Source organism: Paroedura picta, chromosome 17 (assembly GCF_049243985.1).
Source record: "Paroedura picta isolate Pp20150507F chromosome 17, Ppicta_v3.0, whole genome shotgun sequence".
NCBI lineage: Eukaryota > Metazoa > Chordata > Lepidosauria > Squamata > Gekkonidae > Paroedura > Paroedura picta.
In genome coordinates, this window is record NC_135385.1 from 3,960,747 (window position 1) to 3,975,398 (window position 14,652).

At 48.1% G+C, this 14,652-nt stretch overlaps 1 protein-coding gene across 1 annotated transcript in view; it reads right to left on the minus strand.

Moving 5' to 3' along the window:
- VPS35L (VPS35 endosomal protein sorting factor like) overlaps nucleotides 1–14,652 on the minus strand; it is a 90,237-nt gene that overhangs the window by 19,177 nt on the left and 56,408 nt on the right. The window contains exons 23-26 of the mRNA XM_077316129.1: nucleotides 12,960–13,023; nucleotides 11,188–11,286; nucleotides 8,550–8,627; nucleotides 7,142–7,256 (exon numbers count right to left, since the gene is read on the minus strand). Of these exons, the coding sequence (XP_077172244.1) occupies nucleotides 7,142–7,256; nucleotides 8,550–8,627; nucleotides 11,188–11,286; nucleotides 12,960–13,023 (356 nt within the window). The remainder of the gene's footprint in view (nucleotides 1–7,141; nucleotides 7,257–8,549; nucleotides 8,628–11,187; nucleotides 11,287–12,959; nucleotides 13,024–14,652) is intronic.

Here is a 14,652-nt window from a genome sequence, read left to right on the forward strand (position 1 = left end):
AAATAAACGCCGAATGTAGAGATGTAATTTCAATGGAAGGTGAGAAGAATTTAACTCTTCCCCTCTAATTTTTGGCAGATTTGTACATTTGGCCACAGTTTTCGTTTTTTTTCCTTTTTTTTATGGAATCGCTGGCAATCCATATTTCTGTTTCACACAAATATTTACTGGTTGGGGCCAGGGAAGGGTCTTTTTAAGGTACTCGATAATAAACTCCCCTTCACTTAATTCATGCATTCTTCAGTGATGACATAGATTAGCGATCCCCAACCTGTGGGCCGCGGACCACATGTGGTCCTTCGACTAATTGGAGGTGGGCCCTGAAGGACGCCTTCTCCCCCCCCCCCGGCCCTTTACTTCATCCCCCCCAGCCCTTTACAACACACTTCATTGTTGTGGCATGTCTGTATCTTATTTTGAAGGGATGTTTAAACATTACAATAGCGATCAGAGAGTGGTCCCCGGTGAGTGGTCCCCGGCGTTGAGTGGTCCCCGGTGATAAAAAGGTTGGGGACCACTGACATAGATTAAAACTCTGCATATGCCTATGCGCGCTCTAATTATCTGGGCGGTGTAAAAAAACCCTAATGAGTTAATCACAGAACAGCAACCAAGCATGACTTCATGCTGGGGTCTGGGCCTGGCCGGTCTGTAAACAAGCCAAATAAACACAAAATGTATCACCCTGACTTAGCAGCTCTATTGTTTCGAGAACGCACTTGGACGGGAGAGTCAGCTCCGCTCTAAATCCCTCGACTCTGACTCTACGTGCCGCAGCATGTCCAAACAAAGAAACAAACCCTCAGCCTTGCAGGAAAAAATCCCCGAGTCAGCTTCCTGGGTCAGCTCGTTTGGCTTGCACCCGCTGGAACTTGCTAGGGGAACGGACAATGCTGACAGCACCCATCACGCCCCTGAAAAGGACAAGGCTTTAAGCCTTCTCCCTTGTACAGGCCTGGAACCATCCGAATCGGAAAAGATCACACCATGTATGGCAGGAAGCACAAAATGCCCATGAGGACTGGCTCCAAAAAGAAGGTTTTAAAGATGGAACTATCTGGGTTGCTGTTTACGGTGGGTCCTCAATGTCTCTTTCACCTCCCCAGATAATTGAAAATATTAAGGCCCTCAAGGCCACACAACTGGGCATCAAGCAAGGTGGGCACCAGATCATGAATAGGCCTCAAAGCAATCGTTCATCTAGACCAGGGGTGGGCAAACTGTGGCTCTCCGGATGTCCATGGACACGTGCGGGCAGGGGCTCATGGGAATTGTAGTCCACGGACATCTGGAGAGCCACAGTTTGGCCGCCCCTGGTCTAGATGAACGATTGCTTTGAGAAACCAGTTCAAACCAGTTCAAGAAATGCTCCCTTTAGTTGAACACAAACAATGGCCAATTTTAAAAGGTTCTTCTGCATCTACTAGAGAAACATTTCAAGCTGGGAATGGGTTTAGTAGCTTTAGTAGTAAGCCTTGATGGGTCTAGATGGGACAGTGGGCAAGATGATGCATAGGGATCTCCAGCGGGGAGCCAGGATAATGCAGTGAACATTATGAAGAAAGGCTGGGGGAGCTTGGTCTGTTTAGCCTGGAGAGGAGAAGACTGAGGGGAGATCTGATAACCATCTTCAAGGATTTAAAAGGCTGCCATATGGAGGATGGAGCAGAGTTGTTCTCTCTCGCCCCAGAGGGACAGACCAGAACGAATGGGATGGAATTAATTCAAAAGAAATTCCATCTAAACATCCGGAAGAAGTTCCTGATAGTCAGAGTGGTTTCTCAGAGGAACAGGCTTCCTCGGGAGGTGGTGAGTTCTCCATCTTTGGAGATTCTTAAACAGAGGCTGGAGAGCCATCTGATGGAGAGGCTGATTCTGTGAAGGCTCAAGGGGGTGGCAGGTGACAGTGGATGAGCGATAGGGCTGTGAGTGTCCTACATAGTGCAGGACGTTGGACTAGATGACCCATGAGGTCCCTTTCAAGTCTATTATTCTATGATTCCATGATTAGGTAGAGTGTTAAGACCAGGATCTGAGAGGCCCAGGTTCAAATTCCCCTTTGGTTACGACACTTGCTAGGTAATGCTGCACCAGTCACATCCTCCTCAAAAAGATTACGAAAGGATAACATAAGCAAGAAAAAGAACCATAGAGTTGGAAGGGGCCATGCAGGCCATCTAGTCCAACCCCCCTCCTCAGTGCAGGATCAGCCTAAGGAATCCAGGATAACGGAAGGACCGTAAATTAATGGGCTTTTCCTGGGGGGTTTTATTGGACATCTGTAACCAGCCACGAGCCGGCTCAGGAGTAGCAGGAAATAAATCAAATACATCAAATACATCAAATAAATAAATAGCTTCCATGAAAAAGCTGGGTCCAAAGCCGGATTCAACCACATTGCCTGGATAATTTTGTTATGATCCGTTATTGGATCATCAGAGTCTGGCTCTACTTCTGGGTCTACAAAAGTCTACAACTTCAAAAATTCTGCCATTCTGATGAGTTATTCAGAATACTGACGATCTGTCTGAGATCATCAGTTGGAGAAAGAGAAGCTGGCTCCCCCACTGTCTCTGTCCCCCACTGTCTCAGAGTCCTTCTCTGAATCCCTGCCCCTATGATGGTCAATACAGGATTCGAGGGTGTCATCACACAGTCATAGAGTTGGAAGGGGCCATACAGGCCATCTAGTCCAACCCCCTGCTCAACGCAGGATCAGACCAAAGCATCCTAAAGCATCATTGATGACATGGCATTGAGCACCATCTCTGCTGTACCTAGAAGTAGACCCTACTTCATCCTGATCATAGTTTCGGCGCTGACCACAAGATGGCGTCAACGAAGGCAATCTAAGCGGTATTTCAACGCACAATGTCGATCTCCGCTTGGAGGACTCGATGGGCAGGTCCCTGCCAGGTCTTCGCATGGCTCATCTCGGACATACCACAAGCTCATCGTCTGACTCCAACAGATCTCCCATCTCTTGAAGAGGCTGTGGTGGTGTGCCACTCGGCGTCCAGTGGGAACGATGTTGAGCTTTGGCAGCAACTGGAGCTCGGTGTCAAGGATGGCCCCTTTCACATCGTTTCTCTCCGATGCTGAATGCACTGACGGCGCGGAAGAGCATCTGTGACATATTGGAGACATCGACTCTTCATGCCGACCTGACAGTGTTGACCGAACAATTGTGGGCACCAAGGGTCTTAACACTGGAGGCGATGGTGATTGTTGGTGTCGAACCAGTTCTGACTGACTCAGAGAGTTAATTAACCAACCTCCTTGACAATGTTTGGTGTTTTTCTTTGCTGGAGGTTCCAACCTGGCCCTTTTGTGTTTGTTGTCATCCTTCTTACCCTGAGGGGGAACTGAGGAGACAGAGGGCATTTTCGGGTGCTCGTCTCCCACACTTCCGCCCTCTGGGACAATTTCAGCTGCTGATAGAGCTTTTTCACACAATGCGGCTTTTAACTGTTGTGTTCCGCCGTCCCTCATTTTAGGGGTCATATTTCTGAAGGCTTGACAGAGTCCTGTAATGTGTCCCTCACCAAGGCAGGAAGACATGAGGCATGTCCATCGTTTTGTGCCGTTTTGTACCACATTCCCGGCACTTCTTAAAGAGAGCTTTAGAAGTGAAAGCTCTATGGATAAAGTTAAATAATCCGGGACTAATCCGATGGAAAATATTACCTCAGAAATCTGAGGTGATGAGTAAGTCACCTTACTCAGAAGAACCTCTCATGACGGAGGCAAGAAAATAACTGAGGGAGGAGTGCTAGTCCCTCCCAGGTCATGTGACTTTTGGGCAGGAAAAGTCTCCTCACTCTCTGAGATGGGAGGGGGATAGCACCCCTCCCCTTCCTACCCCCTCTGGGCCCATCATTGGCCCATCAGGCAGGGGAGGCAACATGGCCATATATGGTCATAAAAGGTAAAGGTATCCCCTGTGCAAGCACCAGGTCATGTCTGACCCTTGGGGTGATGCCCTCCAGCTTTTCCATGGCAGACTCAATACGGGGTGGTTTGCCAGTGCCTTCCCCAGTCATTACCGTTTACCCCCCAGCAAGCTGGGTACTCATTTTACCGACCTCGGAAGGAGGGAAGGCTGAGTCAGCCTTGAGCTGGCTGCTGGGATCTAACTCCCAGCCTCATGGGCAGAGCTTCAGACTGCATGTCTGCTGCCTTACCACTCTGCGCCACAAGAGGCTCATAGATATGGTCATATCACCTGATAAATGTTTAACAAATTTTAAAAATATATTAAAAATTAAGTAACTCCTACCTATTCAGGAAACTCTTCCAGGGCCATCAAGAAACCTCAGGGTTTCCCAAAACCTTGGCTGAGAAAACCTACCTTAGAGGAACAGTAGGATAAAGAATGAACTTAAGTAAAATCTCAAACAACCTCGACCTACTGTTTGATCCTCATCTGGACAGAAAGATGAACAGGGACAAGGAATCTGATGCTACACAGGTTTACTCAGAAACTGCCCCCTCAAGTTCAATGAGCCTTCTTTGGGTGGGCCTTATCTTCTTTAGGACAGGGGTAGTCAACCTGTGGTCCTCCAGATGTTCATGGACTACAATTCCCATGAGCCCCTGCCAGAGAACGCTGGCAGGGGCTCATGGGAATTGTAGTCCATGAACATCTGGAGGACCACAGGTTGACTACCCCTGCTTTAGGAGACGGGCTAACTAAACAAGCCCAATTTAAGAACTAATCTTGTAAGCACAAACACCATGAATGAAACCTTAAGGATTCCAGACTTGTCCTAAACTCTTTTGTTTCCCCAACAATCCAAAGTTCAAACTGGAGGAAGCAATACGGCACAAAATAACCGTTCTTGCTAAATAATGCTAAATTCATGCTAAATAATGAAGCATGCACATTCCTTGGCAGGAAAAAAACTCATAAGACTAAGACATTGGATAAAAACCGGAGCCAGTTCCCATCAATGGCTGCTTTAATCAGAGTGTTTTCATGCAAGAATGAGCATTCTGAGGTAACTTTTAGAATTTCCTTTTCAATAATTAAATGTTTAATCGCCATTTAATGTTTCATTTCATGTCTAGTGCAATTACTGCTACTTTATTTAAGATATTTATATCCCCCCTTTTCTGCTATCTGCACACAGGGGGTTTCTGACAATAACTATCATAATATGCGATAAACATGTGTGCCCATGAACAGCACAATCTGAAACGCAGTTCCTCGAAATTTAGAAGGTTGTGGCTCCAGTTAAGATGGCCCTCCATTCAAAATGGCTCCCGATGAGCACTGGAGGCCATGCAGTTGCCAAGGTTATTACTCTCCAGCTGACGGAGCACCATTTCATCGGCTGACGTTCTGGAGATTTTGGAACACGTACCAATTACGTCCTGTTATAGCCCAGGCAGTCTGGCTCTGAAGCCACAGGAGTGCCGCATCAAGCAAGTAATTACCATCTTTCTCACTGGAACCTCCCCAGCCCTGTCATTTACATGCACACCATGGGTCCATAATTTGATAATTAAATACTATTAAATACTGCTCTCCTCATTCAGGGGGGAAGGGGGAAGATCTCTCAAAACGTCAAGGCTTTTTGGCATTTGGGAGTCACCTTTATCAGCCAACGAGGCCAGTTCAGCAATTATCTATGGCCAGCGCCCTCTTTACAAATGGCTCCTTTGACTACTACTCATCCAACAGCTTTCCCCCACATTGGCTCCACCTTGTGGGAGACAATTCTAGATAAGGTGGAGGAAAGGCTCAGTGGTGGAGCATCTGCTTGGGGTGCAGAGGGCCCTAGGTTCAATCCCCAGCATCTCCAGTTCAAAGATCTGGCAGGGAGTGATGTTAAAGACCTCTACCGGAGACCTCCGAAGAGCTACTGCCAGTCTGCGTAGAAGGTACTGACCTTGACGGGCTGATGCTGTGATTTGGTATAAGGTAGTTTGATGTGTTCATGCGATTCCCTGCCCCCTTAGAAAGACTTGCAGAGCCCTGATTTGAAGTTGTACTCTGGTGGTTTTAATAGCTGGCTGAAGTTGTCTGGGTCTTTTGTGTGTCTTTGTTTATTGGTGGGCTGGCTTGTTTGTTTGCAAACTGATTTGACTGGTTTTGCGGCCCGGCCTATGTTTTTGAAAGAGCAGGGTAGAACTCTTTACACTGAAAAGAGTGTAAGAGATATAAATGGTTGAGAAAGCAGATTTTGGGCGGTTTTGATGAAAGCAACAGGCAGAAGTTAAGATGGTCCAGGGGTGGCCAAACGGTGGCTTCTCCAGGTGCCCATGAACTACAATTCCCATGAGCCTCTGCCAGCACAGGCATCTGGGGAGCCACAGTTTGACCGTCCCTGGAATTTACAAGCAGAGTCGGATTTTGTTCTGAAGGGTTTTGTTCTGAAGGCCTGATTAAGCAAGGAAAATCAGCCCACCGACATTAATCTTCAGTCAAAAGTAATACTGGAATTCTAAACACATCCCGTCCTTGTGCACTCTGAACATTCCGCATCTTGTCTCGAAGCGAAATGCAACTTCTGAACATCATGCCCAATCATCGGCTCTCCAAGTCAAATTAGCACATTTCTTGGTTCCTCGCAATTCTGAGCTCTATCCAGGCCTTGTCTCCCAGGCAGGATTTTCCCATTAAAGTTCTATTCCAGGGTTAGTCAAACTGCAGCCCTCCAGATGTCCATGGACTACAATTCCCAGGAGCCCCTGCCAGCATTCGCTGGCAGGGGCTCATGGGAATTGTAGTCCATGGACATCTGGAGGGCCGCAGTTTGACTACCCCTGTTCTATTTGACTATCTAGAGAACCGCAGTTTGACTACCCCTGTAAGGCAGCGTATCTCTTCTTCTACAAAGGCCAAATGAGCCCAACTGGGCTATAATTCAGACTCCATTCCCAAACTGGTGGCGACAGCAGGGATTAGCCCTGCTCCCGTAGGATGCCTTCCTGGCCTTTTCCGCCTGTGCGGAATCGGCCTGTCTGAAAGAACCCAGCTCATCCCAGTACGGAAGGCACAGCTGCTGGAAGCAATTCCTTCTGGCTTTCCATCCAGAAAGGGTAGCATCCAGCAAAGAATACTTTCCCCAGAAATGTTTCAAAACACGCACGTACACAAACACACACAGAGCAACTGCAGAATCAAAAGGCTTACCTTGTGAAAGGCACTGGTTTGCCAAAGCAACTTGCCCAGAGAGCAGGTACAGATTCAGACGGCCAAAAATGCTTGTCAAAGAGGGAACGGTGATGAAACAGAAAGCCACGCAAGCCTATGGAAAGAAGGACAGGGCTGTTTTAAGAGACCACGTCAAGGAACTAGAGATGCAGCCGTTTGAGGGTTACTGGGATGAGCTGGGCTCTTTCAGACAGGCCGATTCCGCACAGGCGGAAAAGGCCAGGAAGGCAGCCTACGGGAGCAGGGCTAATCCCCGCTGTCGCCGCCAGGTTGGCCCCCTCCAGGCCCAGCATGCGTTAGGCCATCACTGTACTGCTTTAAGGGAAGATGGATATTTTCCACGTGCCCTTAAGCCCCTAGCCCGGAGTTGGCCTGTGTAGCCCGATCCTATGGAGGCCTTCCTACAAAACAAAAAACCCCACTGCCTCCCCTCCCCCTCCCCCTCCCCCTCCCCCGTGCAGCGGAATCTTTGTGCCACGGCTGCATCCCCCACAGGGACACGTTTCACCAGCGGGACAGGTCCGCCGCCAAAATGTGTCCCCAATGGGGATGCAAAAAGCAGTGGGGCATGCTGCTCCGCCACAATGCGCCAGCAGTGGCCTGGTGCAGCCACCACCATGCAGAATGGCCCACAGTGGCCTGTCCAGACTTGGTAGCTTCCTATAGCACAAGCTTGCAACATCCACAAAATCCTTTATCCCATGGATTGCTCTTCTTGCAACTCTGCCTTCTGTGTCCTTCCTTCCTTCCTTCCTTCCTTCCTTCCTTCCTTCCTTCCTTCCTTCCTTCCTTCCTTCCTTCCTTCCGTCCTTCCTTCCTTTTCCCTCCTTCCTTCCCTCCCTCCCTCCCTCCTTCCTTCCTTCCTTCCTTTTCCCTCCCTCCCTCCCTCCTTCCTCCTTCCTCCTTTCTCCCTTTTTCCTTCCTTCCTTCCTTCCTTCCTTCCTTCCTTCCTTCCTTCCTTCCTTCCTTCCTTCCTTCCTTCCTTCCTTCCTTCCTCCCTCCCTCCCTCCCTCCCTCCTTCCCTCCCTCCCTCCCTCCCTCCCTCCCTCCCTCTCTCTGCATTTCTTCCTCCCATAAAAACAAGACCTACCAGTAGAACTCTGGTCTTGACTCCTGCGAGGGCCCCCACTGAACTGCCAAAGACTGACGGAAGAGGTGACCATAATCACCAAGTGCCATCCTTCTACCTCCTTTATCTGCCAAAATCCTCCTACCAACCAGCTGTTAAAGAGCCCTGATTCCCTACTGGGCTTTCCCTATCCCTGACAGGGGCAAACTAGCATGAGTCACCTCTGCCCAGGGTTACAGGCTGCAATTCTAGCCTGGTCTCATTAGCTCAACGGGCATTAAAGGGCAATAAGGGGAACCTTCCGTTTTTCACACCTACCCTGACGAAGGCGGCCGTCTTTCTGGAGTGATTTCCTTTCATCACTTTCCTTGTTTCCATTGCCAGCTGATTCACACTCTGTGGGAAATATCATGTTACCAGTGGGACCGGCAACAGCCCAGCCAACGGAAGTCGCTTTTCACCCAAGAGCAATCAGTGGGACTCAGTGGACTTAAATCCAATTCCTTCCGTTTAATCATCAGTTTCCTACCGTTCGACGGCTGGATGAGCCTCAATGAAATCACAGGAGCAGTGCAGAATGGAGCATGGCACACTTATCACAGATTGCATGAGGTTTTGCATAACCTGTATGTCATGAACCTCGGTTCCTGACCCGCATTTCGCCTGTGTTCTCCCGGAGACTCCCGGGTTGCTGCCATAAACCCATAAAGCCATAAATCGCCTGTTAGTTCCTTTCCTCCCTTTGCATTCCAAAGCGCCTCCCTGCCAGAACCCCTTATCGCTTCCTGACCTTGCTAGGAGCTGTGAAGTCTCAACACGTGTAACTTTTTAGATCAAAGCAGGGGCCAGATGGTCCTCCTGAGAACTACTGCATTTTCCCCGCCTTGCGGATACCTGTTCACCCTCCTTTATTCAACCCCAGGTATAAAAGCCCCCGTGGGGCCCCTGGCCCTCTGCCTCTGCCAAAGAGTTTGTTCATTGAACTTTTCCTGTGGATGCCTTTTGCATTCGTCTGCTGAATAAAGATTCCCTTTGGATTTCACTACAGTCGTGGTCTCGGGGAGTTGCCTTTTCAATAGACTCTACTTAGGTGTCTTCTGCCTGGTTCCTGAATTATGGAAATTTGCATCCTGGTGAGTTTTATTGCATTTCTGCTCACCAGGAGAGAACTTGAACTGCACAAGATAGAGAAACATGTTTCTGGGCTTCAGGAAATCATACTGAACCTCACACTTGATCAGTCGCTGCTCACACATATTTAAACCTACCTCTGAACACTAAAGGACCAGAAACCTGCTTTTTCGGCCTTGACCCCAGTCTGGTGGAATTTGAGAGATTCTCAGGGCACTGGTGTTTTTGCAACAGTTGTTTCTGGTCCTTTCCAAAATATCTTCACTTTTTTACCACTGAGAACCCCCTGAAACGTTCTTCAGGCTTTGAGAAACCCCAGAAGTGGCGTGATCCTGCAGAATATGGTTGGGAAACAGAGCTGTGGACACAACCAACTGGGGAGAGATCAGGGCCCATGGGACCTAAATAACTTCTGCAAGGGCCTGTAAAATGGGGCTGTTCCACCAGGCTTATGGTTGAGGCCTAAAATACATCCACCAAGGAGGTTGTCCACACCACTGGGAGAAGGAAGAGAGTCAGAAGAGAGGCTCCTTGCCAAAGGACTCCCATGGCTGGGAATTATTTGTTGCGAGGATTAATTGTAAACCCTTTAAATTTTTAATCCTGTGTGTTGGTTTTTCCTCACCCTGAGTTGTTCCTCGCCCTGAGCAATTTGGAAGGGCAGGTTTTAAAGGTTCTGGTCCTTCCCAAAATATCCCAAGATATAAACCAGCCTTTCTTCACTTTTTTTACCACTGAGAACCCCCTGAAACGTTCTTCAGACTTTGAGAAACCCCAGAAGCAGCGTGATCATGCAAAATATGGTTGGGAAGCAGAGCTGTGGACACGCCCACCCGGGGCCCCTCCCCTCCCCCTCCAGGCTCATCATTGGCCATTTGGGGGGGGGGGTACATCAACATAACCATATAGAATGATAGAATCATAGAGTTGGAAGGGGCCACAGAGGCCATCTAGTCCAAACCCCTGCTCAACGCAGGATATATAGTCATATCATGCAATAAATATCACACCCATATCACAAATGGTAGTTGTGAGTTCCTGCATCACGCAGGGAGTTGGACTAGGTGACCCTGGAGGTCCCTATGATTCTAAGATGAAAGGAGGGGAGGGGTACCTCCAATGCATATGTCAGTGAGCATTCTTGGGTTTATCTCCATGAGAGAAACAAAGTCAATTCCTGCTTGGATTTCACCATCAAAGCTATTTTGCTTAGGATTTACAGTTATAAGAGCAACTCAGTCTTAGATTCTTCTACAAGACTGTTCTGTAGTAAGATGCTCCGCTGACTTATGGTTTGAACTCCAAGCTTCTCAAAGGCCCCTTCCCATCCTCGCTCTTCAGCAGTCTGGCTACCTTAGGTTTACTCCATGCAAAAGGGCCATCTTAGCAAAGTTCTGCCCTTCTTAGTCTATTGAACTTGGTGGGCCAAGAAAGGGTGTAACTCTGCTTAGAACAACACCGTAAACCTCCTTAGCAATACATGCTGTTCATTCAAAACAAGAAGTAAGACATGATAATCTTTCACTGGGACTATTTGCGGTTGGAAATGGGGAAAAAGCACACGCAAATCAGTCAATTCACCAACAAACGGAGTGCTTTTACTTCAACTTACTTTGCACCTCTGCAGGATTAACAGGGCAGGAAGAATCCAAATGCTGATGCAGGACATAATGCTAAAAGGCCAGCAAAATTTACCCTGCCCCATTCAGAAATATACAGGTAGGTTCTCTGCCTGCCCCCCAAGGCTTATTTGAATAAATCTTTGCTGGTCTTAAAGGTGCTATGGGACTCTGTTTTTGTTGTTACAATTAAGAGAGAGGCTTACATGAATCAGCTGGATGAGAACAGGTTCCAAATTGCAAAACATCGATCGGGCCTCCACATAAAAGCTCAGCTGCTGCTCAAAGTCACGGTTGAACGACACCTGGATTAAGGAGATTCAGAGAAGTCATTCCCGAGACATGACTGCAGCTTCCCGTTATTCATCCTTTCCATTTTAGATGCTGATGCACATGGCTGACTCTAATGCAGCAGGGGAATGCAGGACCTGACATTTTCCAGCCAATTCAAATCACAGCAGCCTAAGGAAAAATACCAGCTCTTTCTTTCCCCATTTAACTTATGGTCTAGAAGGCACCCCCAAAACCTATGACAACGGTGGCCAAATTGCGGTTCTCCAGATGTCCGTGGATTGTAATTCCCATATGGCAGGGCTCCCCATATAGTAGGGCTCATTCCTATGATGTGATGGAAATTTGGAGAGATACTGTTTACATGGATGTAGTGTCCCTGGAGAAAAGGAGGTTGAGAGGGGACATGATAGACCTCTTTAAGTATTTGAAAGGTTGTCACTTGGAGGAGGGCAGGATGCTGTTTCTGCTGGCTGCAGAGGAGAGGACACGCAGTAATGGGTTTAAACTTCAAGTACAACGATATAAGCTAGATATCAGGAAAAAGTTTTTCACAGTCAGAGTAGTTCAGCAGTGGAATAGGCTGCCTAAGGAGGTGGTGAGCTCCCCCTCACTGGCAGTCTTCAAGCAAAGGTTGGAGACACACTTTTCTTGGATGCTTAGGGCTGATCCTGCGTTGAGCAGAGGGTTGGACTAGATGGCCTCTATGTCCCCTTCCAACTCTAGGATTCTGTGATTCTATCTAGTTTCTAGAACTAGGCTGCCTACGGAGGTGGTGATCTCCCCCTCACTGGCAGTCTTCAAGCAAAGGTTGGATACACACTTTTCTTGGATGCTTCAGTATGCTTAGGGCTGATCCTGCGTTGAGCAGGGGGTTGGACTAGATGGCCTCTATGGCCCCTTCCAGCTCTATGATTCTATGACACATTATATCGTCGCCCGTTAGCTAATTATCCGAAGAAACTGAAATTCAGCTGTGTTAACGGGAAACATTGGATTAAAATGATACTAAACGTGAGGGACTCAGCAACTATGATAAAAGTAGCAAAGTTTTTACGGGCAATTTGAAATGAAAACCTTTTTACGATGGATTTTACATCTGGGACTGGTTGAAATTTTTGTTTTATGCTTTGCAATTTCATGCCAACCAAAGGCACTCTGAATCTGAATCTGATGGAAATTTTATGAAAGCTGCACCTAGAAGTGTCCTGAGATTGGGGGTTGCATTACAGAAGAACAGGAGTTCACAAGCCTTACAATGAACGGAGGGGTCCTTTGAAACAAAAAACGCCGTTAACATACATGAAGAAGCTGTATACTGAGTCAGGCCATTGGCCTCTCCCAGCTAGACATCCTTCACATCATGTTCATTTCCCCCCCCCCCCAACTAAAACACCTCCCTGTGTTCATGAACACATTATATTTTCATACAAGCCAAGATTTGAACTTCTGCCCAATTCATGTTGTGCAAACATCAGTTTTCACCTAAGCCGAGGATGTTCCAGCAGGATGGACCACGGAGGGGCATTTCAGGTATTTCTAATTAAACCGAACCCCTGTGAAATTTTAAGGTGACAGATGGCAAATCTGCCTGCTGGATTTTACAATGGAAACGGACCATGAATTCTCTTCGAGCTTAAAGCCTTCCCTCGCCCAATTTCCCGCGCACGCCGTTCACGGTACTCACCATCCTTAAAAATCCATTGATCAAAGAGGCCAACGTGCGCTTTTCATCTTCAAGGGTCAGCGCACTAGAAACAATGTTTCACAAGGTCAGTATTTAAGGAGGAGGCAGTAGGAAACTGGAGCGAGCCCTACAGCCCCACACAGACCTCTCAGTACCAGGTGAAATGTGATGGTCAGAAAGCTTCAGCGTTCAGGACACTTTTTAGAAAATGCTCGTTCCAACTCTGGGCACGCTCCTTAATTGAATTTCTCCTCAAAGAAGCAGGAGGAATAGTCTAGCACGGGGGTAGTCAAACGGCGGCCCTCCAGATGTCCATGGACTACAATTCCCATGAGCCCTGCCAGGGGCTCATGGGAATTGTAGTCCATGGACATCTGGAGGGCCGCCGTTTGACTACCCCTGGGCTAACAGCAAGAAATGCCCAAACAATCCTAAACAGCTGTACTGGTGAACAGTCATCTCCGCTACAAAAGCATTAATGGGGTCAAGGATTACTTGACAAACCTTTTTGTGCCATAAAGACACTGTATGATGACAAAAGAGATGCGACACAAATTCTTTTGAACCGGAAGCCTTTTGCTGGGTTACCCCGTGGAATTCTAATAAATCAACCGTGTGCTGATGGACAATGTGCCCTGCCCCAGCACCATTAAGTCATCCGGGACGAGGTTTTCACGACGACCCAAGGGGCCTCAGGGTGCTGTTTTGCAATTCTCCCAGTGCAGGCACCAGATGGGAACTGCGTGATTATTTCGTAACAAACTTGATTGAGATTTAGAGAGGGGTGACGGAGGTTGACCCTTCGCCATTAAGAGTTCATCAGCGTTTTCCCCTCGTTCCATTGCAGTCATGACGCAGAGCTGCTCGGAAGATTTATAGTGCAATCTCCGGGTTATCAGGAACTGAAAATATCTGAAAATGTCATCTGAAAATATGGCCAGACGGCGGCTGTTTAAATGACCGACACTGCGCTGCATCATGGGTTGAGGGAGATACACAGGGGCTGTTTTGTTACCAGAAGCAGGCCATGCTGTCAATAGAGCAGGGGTGGCCAAGCTGTCCGTGGACTACAAATCCCATGAGCCCCTGACAGCATGGGAAGGGCTCATGGGAACTGTAGTCCGTGGGCATCTGGAGAGCCGCAGTTTGGCCACTCCTGCAACCGAGGCTCCTTTTTCAGCATTTCTTCTAGCGGTAAATGGAGATAAAAGCCGATGGAAAGAGGAATATTGTTTGTCTTCTTTCCCACTACATCACACTTGACAGAAAGGGTGGAGAGGAAAGGAGGATGGGCAGTGCAAAGGACAACCTAGGCAGGGCTGGATTTACCATCAGGCTAGCTAGGCTGAGGCCTAGCGCCTCCACTTCTAGGGGGCCTCTTCCGGCCAAGGTGTATAATATTTCCAACATGGTCATAGGCCTTGCTTACACACGCTGTCATAACTAAACAGCCCTCCAGCAATTTTCCTTGCACGGCATTTCAGAATAATACTGTCTAAAGCAGGGGTAGTCAAACGGCGGCCCTCCAGATGTCCGTGGACTACAATTCCCACGAGCCCCTGCCAGCGAATGCTGGCAGGGGCTCGTGGGAATTGTAGTCCACGGACATCTGGAGGGCCGCCGTTTGACTACCCCTGGTCTAAAGCCAATGACAACCGTAACGTGACCAGTGTCATTTTCATTTTAATATTCT